Raw genomic sequence first — 15,700 nt, 5'->3', positions numbered from 1 at the left:
TTGGGTTGAGGCCAACCCGACCCCGAACCTTAACCCGAGCAACCATTTGGTGAGCCCGAACACGACCCGACCCGAGGAACCCTTTTTGCCAACCCCAACCTGAACCAACCGAAGATTTTTAGCTTAAAAATTTTAATTTTTTTTTAAAAATGTCGGGTTCACTCGGGTCGGGTTGCCCAAGCCCTCAACCCGAACCCGACTTGAACTCAACCCGGGTTGAGAGAACCCAACCCAACCCAACCCGACTTTTTCCCTGGTTGAATTCGTTGGGTTCGGGTTGAGCCCGCCCAAATTGCACCCCTAGACTCAATAGACTCGTTACGATGAGGGTAACAAGAAGACTCTCTCTCTATCTCTCTCTCTCTCTCTACCGCAACACCTTGGGCATTGACCCCACATCCTCTCTCTAGAAGCCTTATCTCAACACCCCCAACCTCCCAAGATTATCGGAGCAAATTATGCAATAATCTACAATCTATATAAAATAAAGATGGTTGACCAGGGATTAGATATCCCGGACATGTCTTCACTAGAACCCAAAATATTAAAGAGTAATTTTCTCTCTCCTCTTCAAGTTTATAGATAGCCAATCTGTTCAGATGCCCTACATCTATAAATCTATAAGGTCCAAAGTAGAAAGAATAATATTTAGAAATTTCCTGGGAGCGAGTTAGCTTCCATAATTGTTTTTTTTTTTTTTTTTAATTCCAATGCCCATTTGAACATTCATCCGCCTTAGCGTTGAAATTTGAAAAATCAAACCCTTTCGCTAGAAAATTATAAGTAGATAGAATTTCATTCCAAACAGTCCATTAAACTATAGGATCATCAAATCATAACAAAATGAAGATTTGAATCAACAATTAAAAAAAAAAGGCAGTGATATCCCCCCTTCTAGTCTACAACCGGTACAACATTACTAACTTTACTAAACCCGCGGTCTCTCTCTCTCCAACATGAACCGTTGGTGGGCCCAACAATTAATTTGTTGAAATCTTTAAACAAGGTAGTGTAGGGACTCTTAACAGGGTAGAACTCGCCCCTAAAAGCTAGCCGTTAGAGGGAGGGTGCCCATCCCTTATAAGCAAATCCACATCCATTGACTTTTCCGATGTGGGACTATTTTTGCTTTCACATGGAACCCCCAACAATCTCTCCCTCCACGTGGACGCAACGTGGACAATCTCGCCCAATCCACGCAGGTGCAACGTGGGAACTACGAGATCTACCCCGAAGGATTATTCCGTCATCGCAGGCATTATCAGGGTTACTGAGATCTTTCCGAGGCACATTCCCGCCCTCGGAAGCAAACCGGGGTTACCACGCCCTAGCTCTGATACCACTTGTAGGGACTCTTAACAGGGTAGAACTCGCCCCTAAAAGCTAGCCATTAGAGGGAGGCTGCCCATCACTTATAAGCAAATCCACATCCATTGACTTTTCCGATGTGGGACTATTTTTGCTTTCACGTGAAACCCCCAACAGGTAGCCCCACCCATATTTGTCAAAATGAAGGTTGTGCCCTAGAATATCATTTTCATAGAATGATCCTAGCCCTCCGATCTAAAGAGAAACTGCATATTATGGAAACCTCATTCCATTTGCTAGGGAATCATAATAGGATTTTGAATATGATGCCGATTCTGATTCTGGTTCCTTGTTCTGGCAATTTGTTCATACACAGCCTATTTTTTTGGGTACAATTTAATAATGAATTAATTGTTTGAAAAGAAAACGTCTATTTTCCATGTTCATGGCGGATTAAAATCAAATTCCAATCATATTCTGTATTTAACATTTTAATTGGTTCATGCAGATGGCATTTTACGTCACCAAACATTGTATATTAGCTAACATTATTTGTAGTACATAACCAATTGGGACCTTGGTAAAAGACCCAAATTTAGATAGGCAAGTTCCATAAAAAATAATACAAGGAGAGGAGATCACGGGCTACCACACAAAGCTACTCCTCAGCTCCCCATTGGCTGAAGCAATGGGACAGAGTCACACAACACAACTGAAATGGGGTAGGTCCCACCAACATTAACCAATAAGAACCCTTTCGTTATCCCCCAACTTATTTTGCAACATGACATTGTTTATTAGCTGGTACTTGTGCAGAAAAGTATATTCAGTGATCCTCAGTTAGAATTGGTATTGGCTTCCCCATTTTCTACCCCCATGTAGTCAAGATATGATTTGCCTTTGAGTTCCTTTGTGAAGAAGCCTTTGAACCACTGTTCTGTGCCTATCCTCTTAAACAAAGCTGGGTTTTGTGGGTTGATCAGACTGAATGCAGGGCCAATCTCTGCCGAGAATCGTGGGCTGTAGAACGTAGCGATGGAGAGCCTCTCTTGCACTGGATTCACTGTGACCCGGTGCTCGATGCTACGGTAGACCCCATTACTTATCATCTGCCAAAGCACATCAAAATGAGAAAGTAAACCCAAATTCAATGGTGAAATCATCTACTATTTTGTTGTGTTAGTTTCTTCTTGAGGTCTTTTTGAGTCTTTATTTTTGTGTTATTTTCTTTGCTTCACTGTAGTTTATTTTGTTTTGTGCATAATCCGAGACTAGGCTTCTCAACAAGTTTGTCTAATCCAAGGGTAAAGATAGACGCCAGTCAATTGTGACTGGATTTCAATGTTTCCTGGAGGCTATATTCGTGGTAAGCCAGTGCACACCTGTTCTTCAACCGGTGGGGGCAAAAATTGTATTAAGGAGAGTGACGATTATAATGTGCCCTGAAGTGTCTTATTCTTCATCCCCATAATTTTCACCAACAAGGTCTTAGTTAGACCATTTGTTTATCTTGTACTTTATAATCTTCTCAGATAGTGGAAGCTCTTGGATTTGTTGCGGCAAATGATTTGGAGAAAGGAAGATCTTCCTTTGTCCAAAGTCCCTACAAATGGTATCAGAGCTCAAGGTGTGGTAACCCCGGTTTGCCTTCGAGAGCGGGAATGTCCCTCGGGGAATCTCGGAAACCCCGGTGTAGTATCTTGTGGTTCCATGTTGCCGCTGCGTGGAGGGGTGAGATTGTCCACGTTGCTTCCACGTGGAGGGGGAGATTGTTGGGGGTTCCACACAAAAGTAAATAGTCCCACATCGGATAAGTGAAATGGATGGGGATGGGTTATAAGGGAATGGGCACCCTCCCTCTAACGGCTAGCTTTTAGGGCGGCTAGCTTTTAGGGGTGAGTTCTACCCGGTTAAATTCCTTACAGGATTGCCTTCTTGAATGGATGTAGTCACACAAGTCAATGAATAATGTAAGCTTTTTTAGTCGATCTTTTTCGTTGTCGTCCAATTATTTTATTTGTTGTGTGTTTCCATCTACCGCAGATCGATGGATTCATCTACTCCTTGATTAGTCAGATTAAAAAAAGGTGATTTGCCAAACTTTGTAGGGTGCAACCTTATATGTGAGGCCAATATGATAATAGATGGTAAATACTTACAAAGAGCTAGCATATTATGGTAGAGGGAGAGAATTGGGAGGCAAGAGTGAGGAGAGGGTGAGAAGTAGGGCTGCAACTCGGGTCGGGCGGGTCGGGTTTTGAAGAACCCAACCCAACCCGAGAAATATCTCGGGTCGGGTCGGGTCGGGTTTTTTTCCGGAAAACCCACGAGACCCAAACCCGGCCCTACCCATGATAAATCTCGGGTCGGGTCGGGTCGGGTCGGGTTTTTTCACGTTGACGCAATTTTTTAAGGAAAACTCTTGTTTGGCAAGAACCTACAAAGCGATGTTGTAAACACAGTTCTTAGATAGAGCCTGTCCAAGGAACTACCTCAACAAGTTGGTCCTCAGTGAGAGCAGACAAACTAACAATTATTAGGCAAGCATACAAAATTGGAAGAAGTCATAAGAACGGCATTTAGCTTTAACCTCGGACACTTAGAAGGACATATCCGCCGCCTCATGATCCGATCCGGGATATTATATGAGAACCTTAATTCATCACTCGAACGCCTTTTGACTATGCTTGCCCTTTGCATTAATCGGACCAATGCTTGGACAACTTCAGACATAGGAGGACGAAACTCTGCCTCCGGCTATAAGAACCATGAAACCACTGTTTAGAACTATTCTAAAGATGAAAGGTATCTTTAGAATCAGACTCGCCCAGAGCACATAACAAGGGAAACAGAAGGCTAAAAAGTTTAGCACTAAAATAATCAAAGAAGAAAATAAAGGGATGATTAAATACTAATTTTCTTTTGCTGATTAGGGAGAGTATTATAAAACTTAAGTATAATACGTTTATGAAAGAGTCCCTGTTTTTGGTTTAGCACTAAAATAATCAAAGAAGAAAATAAAGGGATGATTAAATACTAATTTTCTTTTGCTGATTAGGGAGAGTATTATAAAATTTAAGTATAATACGTTTTTGGAAAGAGTCCCTGTTTTTGCTTTTACGTTTTTTGCTTTTACGTATTATAAAACTTAAAGTATCTCGGGTCGGGTCGGGTCGGGCCCCTTCAAACCCGGCTCGACCCGAGATTCATGCGGGCTTTTTTAATCTAAACCCGGCTCGACCCAAGACCCAAGAAACATCAACCCGACCCAGGCTATTTTCGGGTCGGGTCGATGCGGGTCGGGTTTTACCCGGCTCAAGTTGCAGCCCTAGTGAGAAGTGGCTGAAAATAGAGGGAAAAAACTCTATATATTTTGAGTAGAGTTTTTCTTTTCCCTATTTTCAGCCACTTCGCACCATCAATCTAAATTCTCCCCATAGTCCTCTCTCATCACTTGGTAAACTAATATTCCGTGAAAAAAAAAAAAGAATGGTTACCAAACATGGCCTAAGTCTTTAAATTACCTCCAAAATGTCGCCCATGTTGACTATGAAGGCATTTGGAAGAGGTTTAACAGGATTCCACATGCCATTTTTCCTTATCTGAAGGCCTTCCACATCATTAGCCTGAAGGAGAAGGGTAAGTGCGACGGCATCGGAATGAGGTGTTAGGCCGATGACCTTCTCTGGTTGCGGACATGGAGGATAGTAATTCATCCTCACTGATTGATGTCCTTCTATAAACAGATCTCTCATCTCCTCAGTGTCCATCCCTAGAGCCTTTGCCATTTGGTCCAAAACTTTCATGGCCAGCTTTTGTAATTCTGATGAGTAAACATCCAAGGTCGCGCTACAATAGAAACAAATGAAATTAATACAAGGAATCTATGTGATAGAATAATCGATTAAGAGAAGTGGGCTAAAGGGATTAAAGAGGGGCCGTTGACACTAGCAATTTAGCAAACCTCATGCATGAGATTAAAGATATGTGTCAACTTAATCAATAAAAAATTTAACAGAAGTGGGACCTTGTCTTGTGACAGTTCGATCTTGATCGGACAGTGATTAAGTTTCATTACTTCGCAAAATGTGGGTGTTTGTTCGGTATTTGCTCTTTTTCTCTGGTTATTGGACTCAAAATTGAGTTTAATTTAAGTCCAATAATCAGTCTTAGACAGAAAATCCAAAATGAACAGGCTAGGGAAAAAATTATGAAAAAATAAATCCAAGGGGAAAAAAATCCAAGGTCTAGTAGGTTTACAATTTTCCTTGAAAACAGGTTAAATTTTCGGTTTTGGAAAAAATTTCCATGCAAAATTAGTTTACCAAATGCTGGAAAAAATTTCTTAGGAAAAAATTTCATGCATCCAAACAGAGCCGAAGGGAATGTTCGGCTGGGCTGAAATTTTTTCCTTCAATTTTTTGCAAAAAACAAAATGTCCTGGTTTTGGTAATCAATTTTTCAGGTAATTCATTTTTTGTTAAAAAACCTTGAAAAACAACCAATGTTTCTTATTATAAACATAAGCTATTGATTGCACTATTAGGAGAATTTGATTAGTGCATTTTCTTCTTTGGCCAACCAAGAAAAGCCCACCAAGTCGACGGTCCAGATCAATGAAATTGTGATCTGATTGGGTGTTTATACCTCTCAATACTATTCCTCTTTGCAAAAATTAGAACATAAGATTTACCTGAAGGGAAGGGTGTCAAATAGATGGGGTTTCCTGTGAGAAGGTGGGTTGGTGGATAAGAAAAACACATCATCCCAATCAAGTTTCTGCTCTTCTGATTGGACAAATAACTGCCCAAATCCTTCTACTTGCCCTGGCTGCTGCCAAAATTTTTTCTTTTCTTCCAAGGAAAGCCCAAAGAAATTGTGAACGTCCGACTTCATTTTCTCAATCAAAGAAGAGCTCACTCCATGGTTCACCAACTGCAAAACATTGCCCTCGTTAGCAATAACAGTACTTAAAATTAGTAGGGGTGCAACTAAAATTTAGGAAAAACAATCTGACCCGACCCAATATTTTAGCAAAAGCTCAACCTGACCCGACCCAAGTTGCGCCCCTAAAATTTAGGGAACAAAGATAACAAAAACAAAGTCAAGAGGTAAATAATTGGACTAAGAAAAAGAGATACCAAAGAAAAATGAAAAGATGAGAGTGGAAAGGGAGGGAAAACGACGGTCCAATTTTGAGTATAGCTTTTTATTTCTTGATTTCTAGCCGCTCAGCATGAATTTGGGACACTACCCGCCCTATCCGTCTCTCACCACTTGAGACACCGATTTATCATGAAAAAAATTCATAGTAGCCAAATATGCCCTACGGTTTTGAAAATCGCAATAAAATTAGGTCGGGTCGACTAAGGCTAGAACCCCACCGAAACAAAGGGGGTGTAAATATAATTTCTTATGCAATCATTCATGGGATGAAAATGGTGGGGAGACTGACCTGGAAGAAACCCCATTCCTTGCAAGCAGAGTGTAGCTTTTCCAATTCAGAAGGCATAGATTGTCCAACGAGCAATCTCTCCATATCGATGACTGGAACATCTATAAGGGACCCACCGGCCGAGATGATCGACGTTGGATCTAGATCCGGACGCACGTACCTAGGTGGGACCGACACCAATTGATGGTTGACCATCTCTTTAACACTGGGCACTATAATTGAACTTCCAAGTGTTACAACCTTTGTAGTCGCCATGGATTTGCAGAAGCAGAGAGAGATAGATATTAGATAGAGAGAAAGAAGTGAAGAGGTGAAGAGAGATATGAGGAATTTATATCGACAATTCTAATATAGAGATTGTGAGGAGTTTTTATTGATAACTCTAATAAACAAATATTTGGCTTAAACTCCTTTCCTTGGTATGTAAAGCTGGCCAAAATTTGACCACTCACCCTTTTTTTATTTTCATTTTATTTCTGGGCTGATTGACACAGGATTCGCGAGATTCACCAGCGGATCAATCAAACTATTTTTAACTAAAGTTTCATTGTAGAAACATATAAATAGTAGAGGAATGCTAAACTGAAGGCGCCCTTGCAAAAAGTCGATGAAAGGGCGCCAGTAAACTAACTAAAGCATGCATGTACATTCAATGCGGAGTATAGAAGGAATTTTGCAGGTCATGGGGCTGCATGGATGCAGAGTATAAAAGGAATTTTGCAAGTCATGATGGGGTGCTATATTTGCCTCCACCCGTAGGTACAAGTATTGAAAAAGTAATAATAAAGTGCTAATATATGTTTGGATTTGGTTCTGAGACCTCTTCCTTGGAGTTAGATGCCTCCTTATATATTTATTCGGGTCACCGTTCCTCATTACCCTACATTCTTCTTAGAGGAAAACTTTTTGGCAACTACCCACAATGGGTCTCCTTAGTCTCATGTCCATCATTGTCCAGGTGATTATCATCCACCTTCTCACCATTGGCAATAGTTGTACCACACCCTTGAATCAACCCAAACAAATGGTGTCTTGGTAGTTCAGTCCCACTTGACTGACTGCCTCCCTAAAGGTAAATGTGCTCCGATAAAATCTTCAATAACTATTCACCCTTATAGTTTCTAGTACATGCATGTTCTCCCACAACTGCCGGCATGTCATATAACTTAGTTGACCAAGTCCAAGCAGACTACCACTTGAAAACTCGGTCATCTATAGCCTGTTAAACCCAAAATGGGTGTAAACAAGTTGTTTGAAATTAAATTCAAGAGAAAAGTTTCTCTCCTTTTATGGTTTTTCCGTCATTTCTTTTATTCGTACGGTGTTTTCTTCAACAAAGGGTTGAGAAAGGGCAACATTTATCAGTGCAATTTTAAATTTTTTTTGTACATTATATTTATATTACTTGACCCAAAATAGCCCCTAGTCAGACTCAATTAGGGGTGCAACTCGGGTCGGGTTGAGGCCAACCCGAACCCGAATCCTAACCCGAGCAACCATTTGGTGAGCCCAAACCTGACCCGACCCGAGGAACCCTTTTTGCCAACCCCAACCCGAACCAACCCAAGATTTTAGCTTAAAAAATTAAAAAAATTATTAAAAATGTCGGGTTCACTCAGGTCAGGTTGCCCAAGCCCTCAACGTGAACTCAACCCAACCCGACTTTTTCCCTGGTTGAATTCGTCGGGTTCGGGTTGAGCCCGCCCAAATTGCACCCCTAGACTCAATAGACTCGTTATGATGAGGGTAACAACACTATACCAAAACTAGGTTTTCCTTACGGACAAATCCATAGGAAAAAGTACCAAAATCCGTAGGTAAAGACTTTTCCCTACGGATTTTAGCGTGCTCAACTTCCGTAGGCTAGGTGGGGGTAGGGAAAGCCTTTTCCCTACGGATTTGAAGTTCCGTAGGGATATGCAACCTTTACCTACGGAATATTCCGTAGGGGCAGTATTGAACTTTTCCTACGGAAGTTAACAAGTCTGTAGCTAAAGATGTCACTTTCCCTACTGAAATTCCTGAAAATCCGTAGATAAAACATATTTTTCCCTATAACATTTTGAAAAATCAGCAGGTAAATGGTGGTTTTGCCCACAGAATATAAATTAATTCGTAGGGAAAACGGTGCTTCCCCCTACTAAATGTTTGAAAAATTGTAGGTAAAAGGTGTTTTTTCATATATAATTTCAATAAATCAGTAGGTAAGAGGTGATTTTCCCTACGTAATTTTGAACAACCGTAGGTAAAAAGGGCCTTTTCCTACTGAATTTCAAACAATCAATAGGTAGAAGGTAATTTTTCCTAAGAAATTTGAAAAATCTGTAGGGAAAAGGGTCATTTTCCTTACGTAACTTTCAGAAAATAAGTTGGCAAAATGTGCTTTTCCCTACTAATTTTGAAAAGTAAGTAGGTAAAAGGTGTTTTTCCGTACGGAATTCCCAAATAATCCATAGGGAGATAATGCTTTTTCCTACAGATTTTCAAAAAATCAGTAGGTAAAAGGCACTTTTCCCTACGGACAAATCAAAGTGATCCCTCTGTAAGGTGTTTTTTCCTACGGAATTTCAAAGTAGAATTTGTAGGGATAGCCTTCTCAAAAAAAATTTAATCCATTATAAATAACCAATTCCTGTGACCTAATGTACCTGTACTTTCCATAAACAATTTATACATACTATCAAAATTTTTACAATTATAACATCCATTTCCACAACAACATATACAAATATAAAAAAATGTTGTCTTTAGAGTATCTATAAAATCACAATCCATCCATGACAAATATCTTGAATTGTTTCATTAACAAAATACTACATTGGTCACACCCATATCAAAACAAAATACTACGTTGTTCGACATCCTCGATCATCTCCTCTTCATCGTCTTCATCATCTCCTCTTCATCATCTCCTCGATCCTCATTATCATTTGCGATTTAACAATTTAACCTAGAAACACAAGCCATATATAAATTAATGATAAATGAACATGTGCATATATTGTAAATCCATTTTCAGAATTTAGATTGCCATTTAAAACTAATTGTACACTTAAGGACCAACAATATTGAATCAGGATTTAAATTTCATTTGTCTAATCTTCTCATTAAGCTATCTTGGAAATTGAATTCAAATGACATTGGGCTGAAGAAGAATTGAATCCAGGCCATGGCATGAAAAAGCACAATGGTCGGTACATGATCTGTTGAGATACTAAGCCTCTATTATGTGATTCGTTTTGAGTGAAAATAGGAGTTGCAGAAAAAGTCTTTTTTTTATAATTGAAGAATAAGAAGTCAGCAGATGACTAGCAAATTATCAGATGGAATTTTGATGCTTAGAGATGTTGAGCAGTTTATGTCATTGTCTTGGATTCAAGAGTTCCTTGTCCCAGCATCACAGATTTTGAGTATTCCCAACTGAACTTTAGCATGTTGCATTATATAAAAGAAGTCTACATGTTTTACTCATTGATAACTCGAATGAGTAATATTTTATAAACTAATAACCTCATATATATATATATATATATATATTTATTTATTTATTTATTTAATATTCAATAAACTTCATGGTTATTTGTATACCGTTGGCCAAACCAGCTGTTGATATTTATTTTTGGGAACTGTAACAACCTTTTTGCAGCTAATTAGGAAATTAGAAAGAGAGAATACTGCCCCTATTATAATATTACAAGTAAAAATGTTGTGCCCTACTGAAGAATTCCTCTATAACCACATATGCACTCCTAAGACATTTTAAAACATGTAAGAATAGAAGTATAGCAAACTACAGGTTTTGTGGCTGCTCTCACATGCAACAGGCTGCCCAAGAAATGCCTTCTGCGATGGACGCTAGCAAATCCATTAAAAGTATGTTTAATTTCTGCTTGGAGAAATCGTTATCAATTTATGTTTAATTGGGAGTAGCTGGTGAATATACAACTCATGACTAAACCCTTAGGGTGACCTTATATTCATCTAACTGCCACTTTCAGTTGTGCCATAAAAACCATGAAGTAATAGGTAGCCAAGATATAATGCTCACCAATCAGACGCTGAAAATTCCAGCAAGTGGCATGAAGGTCAATGGGTACAGAAGCATCACATTCAAATGGTCATTTAGCAAATTGTCCTTCAAATTAACCATCCACCGAAGGGAAGTTACGCTCAATATCATTTGGTGTTGGGGAAATCTAATTTCCTTCTCCACAGCAGCTCGGTATGTGGTTTAAACTTTAAAGTATGCTCGTGGAGATGAAAACAATAAAAAGGTTCGCAAGGAATTCAACAAGAATTACTATCAAGGGATCCAATTCAAGGGTTGGCGCAATGCGAGGGTCGTCTGTGTTCCTTGGAGTGACGGGGATCACATCACTTTGGTTTTAGATGGTGACCCACTTTCCCATAGAAATAAGGCTTTGTTTGGATGCCACATGCCTGGTATCCTCAAGGATTTGCCAAGCAAAAAAATGAGTTTTTCTTCAACTTTATGGTGCTTGGTTGCCGATGTAGCATCAAAATCCCTAGAAACTATGAGACAAATTTCAGAGATAATAATTGCAAGTCTAGTGACATGGCATCAATGTCCCCTCCCTTTACTTTCCAAGCCAAATTTGACTTTCTCTCTTTCTCTCTCTCTTTTCTCTGTTTTCTCTTTCTATAATGGTAATTACACTCCCTCCCACTGCTCTACTAGGTTGGCAACCAATCACTACTTATCACTTTTCCACAAGGTAAATTCTAGGTAAATCAAGTATTTGTATCCTCCCTAGTGACTACGTATACCACTAATCTACAAGGTAAGTACCTGTATCCAAAAAGAGCCAAGGTTGAAGAGGTTTTGAAGATCATGGAGTGGGAACTTGTCTGAAGTAATGGATGGCATCATAAGCCTGAAAGGTGTATCTGTTCATTTCCAGTCATAAGATTGCTGGATGCCTTATTGTGGAACCAATAAGAAATGCCGTTAGACTTTATAGTCCTGGGGAAGTGACTTCAACGGACTCGGCAAGTGAAAAGTGTAAAGATGTCAAGCATTGCTGACCACTATCGGTATTCAACTGGGCTTGGGGACTAGCACGTACTTGTAGTAAAAAAGGTAATTGGTGATACACCTCTATTATGCATATGACACTATTATCTTCATAGAGGAAACAATTGTTGAACACTACAACATACCACACTTGGATGTAAATCAAGAAGGTTTTAAGGAAGTCATCTGTTGCAATGCATTCCTATGAGCCTTTTACATAATGTGTTCATACTTGGTGAAGAAATAAAGAGAGGAAAGCAGAGAGAACATAAGCATAGGTATTGCAAGAGATAACAAATTAAGAACTATTTGATTATCAACATTATTACAACTAAATTGGATTCATAAGGGAACATATACCCACAATCTCTTAGTTCAAAAATGCCAAATTAGCTTTTGAAGGCCGTTATAAGTCCCTTGATTCTTTCAACAGCAAATAAAAAGAGTAGCTATTAAAGTAGTGAGTTAAATTATCAAAACAAGGGAGTACAAATACCATTTCACTTATAAGAATCCTATGTACTAACTGAGTTCACATGGGACTGAATTGTTTTACTCTTTGTTAACTCATTTCGTATCTCTCACTTGCATGACCATCTCAGTTATGTGAGTATCCATTTCTCTGTTGCATTTTTAATGAAATCATTTTTTGCCACTGCTCAAGAAAAAAATGACAAGTTTACTATAGGAAGATAATACATACTTGATTGCATATAAAATTCTGTAGCCATTACAGATTCCGAGAATTTATATGATGGGTGGCCGTGAAAACACGTGATGTCTAAAAAAGTAGGTACGACCCACATTTTTTTATGATCCGAACCGTTCATCTATTTGGGCACAACGTAAATAGGTTGTGCCCCTAAAATCATTTCCATAGGATGATCCTAACCCTCCGATCTGAAGAAGATTCAATAAATGATTTTTGGAAATCTCCATATTCAAATCAGTTCAGAACGGAGGGTTAGGATCATCCTATGGAAACGATTTTTGGGGCACAACCTATTTACGTTGTGCCTAGACAGATGAATGGTTTGGATCATAAAAAAAAGTGGGCCGTACCTACTTTTTTTAGACTTCACGTGTTTTCACGGCCACCCATCATATAAATTCTCACAGATTCCAATGAATAGGGTCCATTCCATACAGAAAATTAAAAAAGAAAGAAAGGAAGAAAATGAAAATGTATGAGATGTTTGGAGAGGTGAGTGTTTGGAGAGATGTAAGTGAAACGCTCTTGTAATAATGGCATCTTTAAATGAGCAATCTACTTAAGCGTTGGTGTTGAAACTGCAGAGATTTAGATATTTATAAAGCAAAACAACTAATAAATTTCCCATAAACAACAGATAGATAACAAATAAAAAAAATAAAACTAGTGTTGTCATGAACTCATGATATCTACTAATGACTATAGTTGGGAATCCATACCAAGAACAAGAATTGCATCTTAGATTAAACAAATATACAAATTATCTCTCCATACCCAATGAAATTTTATAGGAAGTGAAAAACAAGAATTAAGTTTCTTACCCTAACATGCAGTCACAACTGAAATTGGGTAACAAGCCACATGAGAGAGTCGCAAACAACCAGAAATCTCCTTGTGTTCAGCTTTGTAACAACAGTGTAGAAACCTACTCTCGGTTTCTGAGAAAACCTTGGAATCCCATCAAAATAAAATAAAAACAATAAAAAACCAAGATAAAATAATCATTCAGAACCAAGTCCACAAAGATAAACCCACAAATCTCATTTCCTACATTATCAGAAGGTATTGCTAATTAATGGATTTACGGTTTCTATCAATCACAAACACTAATCTTAAATAAGAAACAGACCTGTTAACAAAAACCCTCGACCCAAATGTAAAATGATGGAGATAGGGTAGTGTAAAAAAAAAAGGGAAACGAGTCCACCGTCGTTGTCGGGAATGGGTGCTCCAACAGGCAGCATCCTCCTTAGAAGCTCCGTCATCACCTTGTTTACAGAGAAACCCTAACCCAAATTCTAGAAACCCTACAAAAAGAAAATTCAACCACCTCTTTACATAGAAACCCTAACCTCAAATTTCTGAAACAAAAAGGAGAATGCATTTGAAGCTTCTGCTGCAAAACACCCATTTCCCTCAAGTGTGGATTATAAAGTAGAAATAGCGAGATAAAAAACAGAAACCACACCACCCATTTCCTTCGATGAAAAATCCACAAAAGAGAACATTTGAAACAACCATATTCAATTAAAACAAATTAGGGCATCTCCATTGCCTCTATTTCCATGAACTTTTCACGTTCACAATACTCTTGAAACAACTGCAAGGAGCTTGAGAGAGGCGGGGAGAAGAAAGGGAGAAAAGGGGTTTTGGTAGGGGTGAGTTGAGGGATAAAGAAAGAAGGAGAAATGGAGAATAAGGTGTTTTCAGGAGATGTGGGGTGTGAGAGACAGAAGAATGAGAAGGTGGATTTGGCTATGGAGCTGGTGGAGGCGGAGAAAGGGAGTCGCAGCGATAGGGTCGAGATAGAGAAGGGGCAATAGTACAACGAGAGAGGGTTTACCCCTTTCGCGGTTATTTTTGTCATTTAAGTAAAATGCTATGGGCATAACAGGAAAATTAATTCAAAATTTTACATTTCTCCGCTCCGCTCCCGCAAGGTAAGGTCCGTAATGTAAGGTTTAGCCTTTCCCTACATGATTACTTACTCAGCCGTAGGCAAAATTTCACATATCCCTACCGAAAAATGATGGTTTCAGTAGGCACAAATATTTTGCAGGCATAAATGTCATGTTTTGCCTACCGATTACTGTAGTAAACTATAGGTAAAAACTATATCCCTACAGATAAATCAACACCCATAGGGATATGGTCTATTTCCCTACTGTTTTTAAATCCGTATGGAAAAAGTTAAATTTTCCCTACAGATGTAACTATAGTCGGTAGGGAAAGCCCAGTTTTGTTGTAGTGCAAGAAGACTCTCTCTCTCTCTCTCTCTCTCTCTCTCTCTCTCTCTCTCTCTCTCTCTACCTACCTACCGCAACACCTTGGGCATTGACCCCACATCCTCTCTCTAGAAGCCTTATTTCAACACCCCCAACCTCCCAAGATTATCGGAGCAAATTATGCAATAATCTACGATCTATATACAATAAAGATGGTTGACCAGGGATTACATATCCCGGACATGTCTTCACTAGAACCCAAAAGATTAAAGAGTCATTTTCTCTCATCTCTTCAAGTTTATAGATAGCCAAGCTGTTCAGATGCCCTACATCTATAAATCTATAAGGTCCAAAGTAGAAAGAATAATATTTAGAAATTTCATGGGAGCGAGCTAGCTTCCATAATTTTTTTTTTTTTTTTTAATTCCAATGCCCATTTGAACTAATATTCATCCGCCTTAGCGTTGAAATTTGAAAAATCAAACCCTTTCGCTAGAAAATTATAAGTAGATATAATTTCATTCCAAACAGTCCAATAAACTATAGGATCATCAAATCATAACAAAATGAAGATTTGAATCAACAATTTAAAAAAAAAAGGCAGTGATATCCCCCCTTCTAGTCTACAACCGGTACAACATTACTAACATTACTAAACCCGCGGTCTCTCTCTCCAATATGAACCGTTGGTGGGCCTAACAATTAATTTGTTGAAATCTTTAAACAAGGTAGTGTAGGGACTCTTAACAGGGTAGAACTCGCCCCTAAAAGCTAGCCGTTAGAGGGAGGGTGCCCATCCCTTATAAGCAAATCCACATCCATTGACTTTTCCGATGTGGGACTATTTTTGCTTTCATGTGGAACCCCCGACCGGTAGCCCCACCCATATTTGTCAAAATGAAGGTTGTGCCCTAGAATATCATTTCCATAGAATGATCCTAGCCCTCCGATCTAAAGAGAAACTG

At 39.0% G+C, this 15,700-nt stretch overlaps 1 protein-coding gene across 1 annotated transcript; it reads right to left on the bottom strand.

The window, feature by feature from the left end:
- Positions 1–1,817: 1,817 nt before the first annotated feature.
- Positions 1,818–7,101, bottom strand: LOC143891815 (protein SRG1-like). Its single transcript, XM_077396330.1, has 4 exons — positions 6,764–7,101; positions 6,002–6,243; positions 4,833–5,157; positions 1,818–2,417 (listed from the first exon to the last, which is right to left on the bottom strand). The coding sequence occupies exons 1-4, from the start codon at positions 7,016–7,018 to the stop codon at positions 2,145–2,147; spliced, it is 1,095 nt and encodes a 364-aa protein (XP_077252445.1). The 5' UTR covers positions 7,019–7,101; the 3' UTR covers positions 1,818–2,144.
- Between the last annotated feature and the right edge of the window lie 8,599 nt (positions 7,102–15,700).

This window comes from Tasmannia lanceolata, unplaced genomic scaffold (assembly GCF_043159265.1).
Source record: "Tasmannia lanceolata isolate RefF3 unplaced genomic scaffold, GAP_Taslan_0.1 ptg000015l, whole genome shotgun sequence".
Taxonomy (NCBI): Eukaryota; Viridiplantae; Streptophyta; class Magnoliopsida; order Canellales; family Winteraceae; genus Tasmannia; species Tasmannia lanceolata.
The sequence above is the reverse complement of the archived record's forward strand: the minus strand, read 5'-3'. Positions and strand labels throughout refer to the sequence as shown.

Excerpts from the sequence above, each read along its gene's own strand:
- LOC143891815 (XM_077396330.1), bottom strand. The coding sequence starts at position 7,018 with ATGGCGACTACAAAGGTTGTAACACTTGGAAGTTCAATTATAGTGCCC. Across the intron at positions 6,244-6,763 it reads AGGAATGGGGTTTCTTCCAG|TTGGTGAACCATGGAGTGAG; the intron begins GTCAGTCTCCCC and ends AATGTTTTGCAG. Across the intron at positions 5,158-6,001 it reads TTTGACACCCTTCCCTTCAG|CGCGACCTTGGATGTTTACT; the intron begins GTAAATCTTATG and ends TTTCTATTGTAG.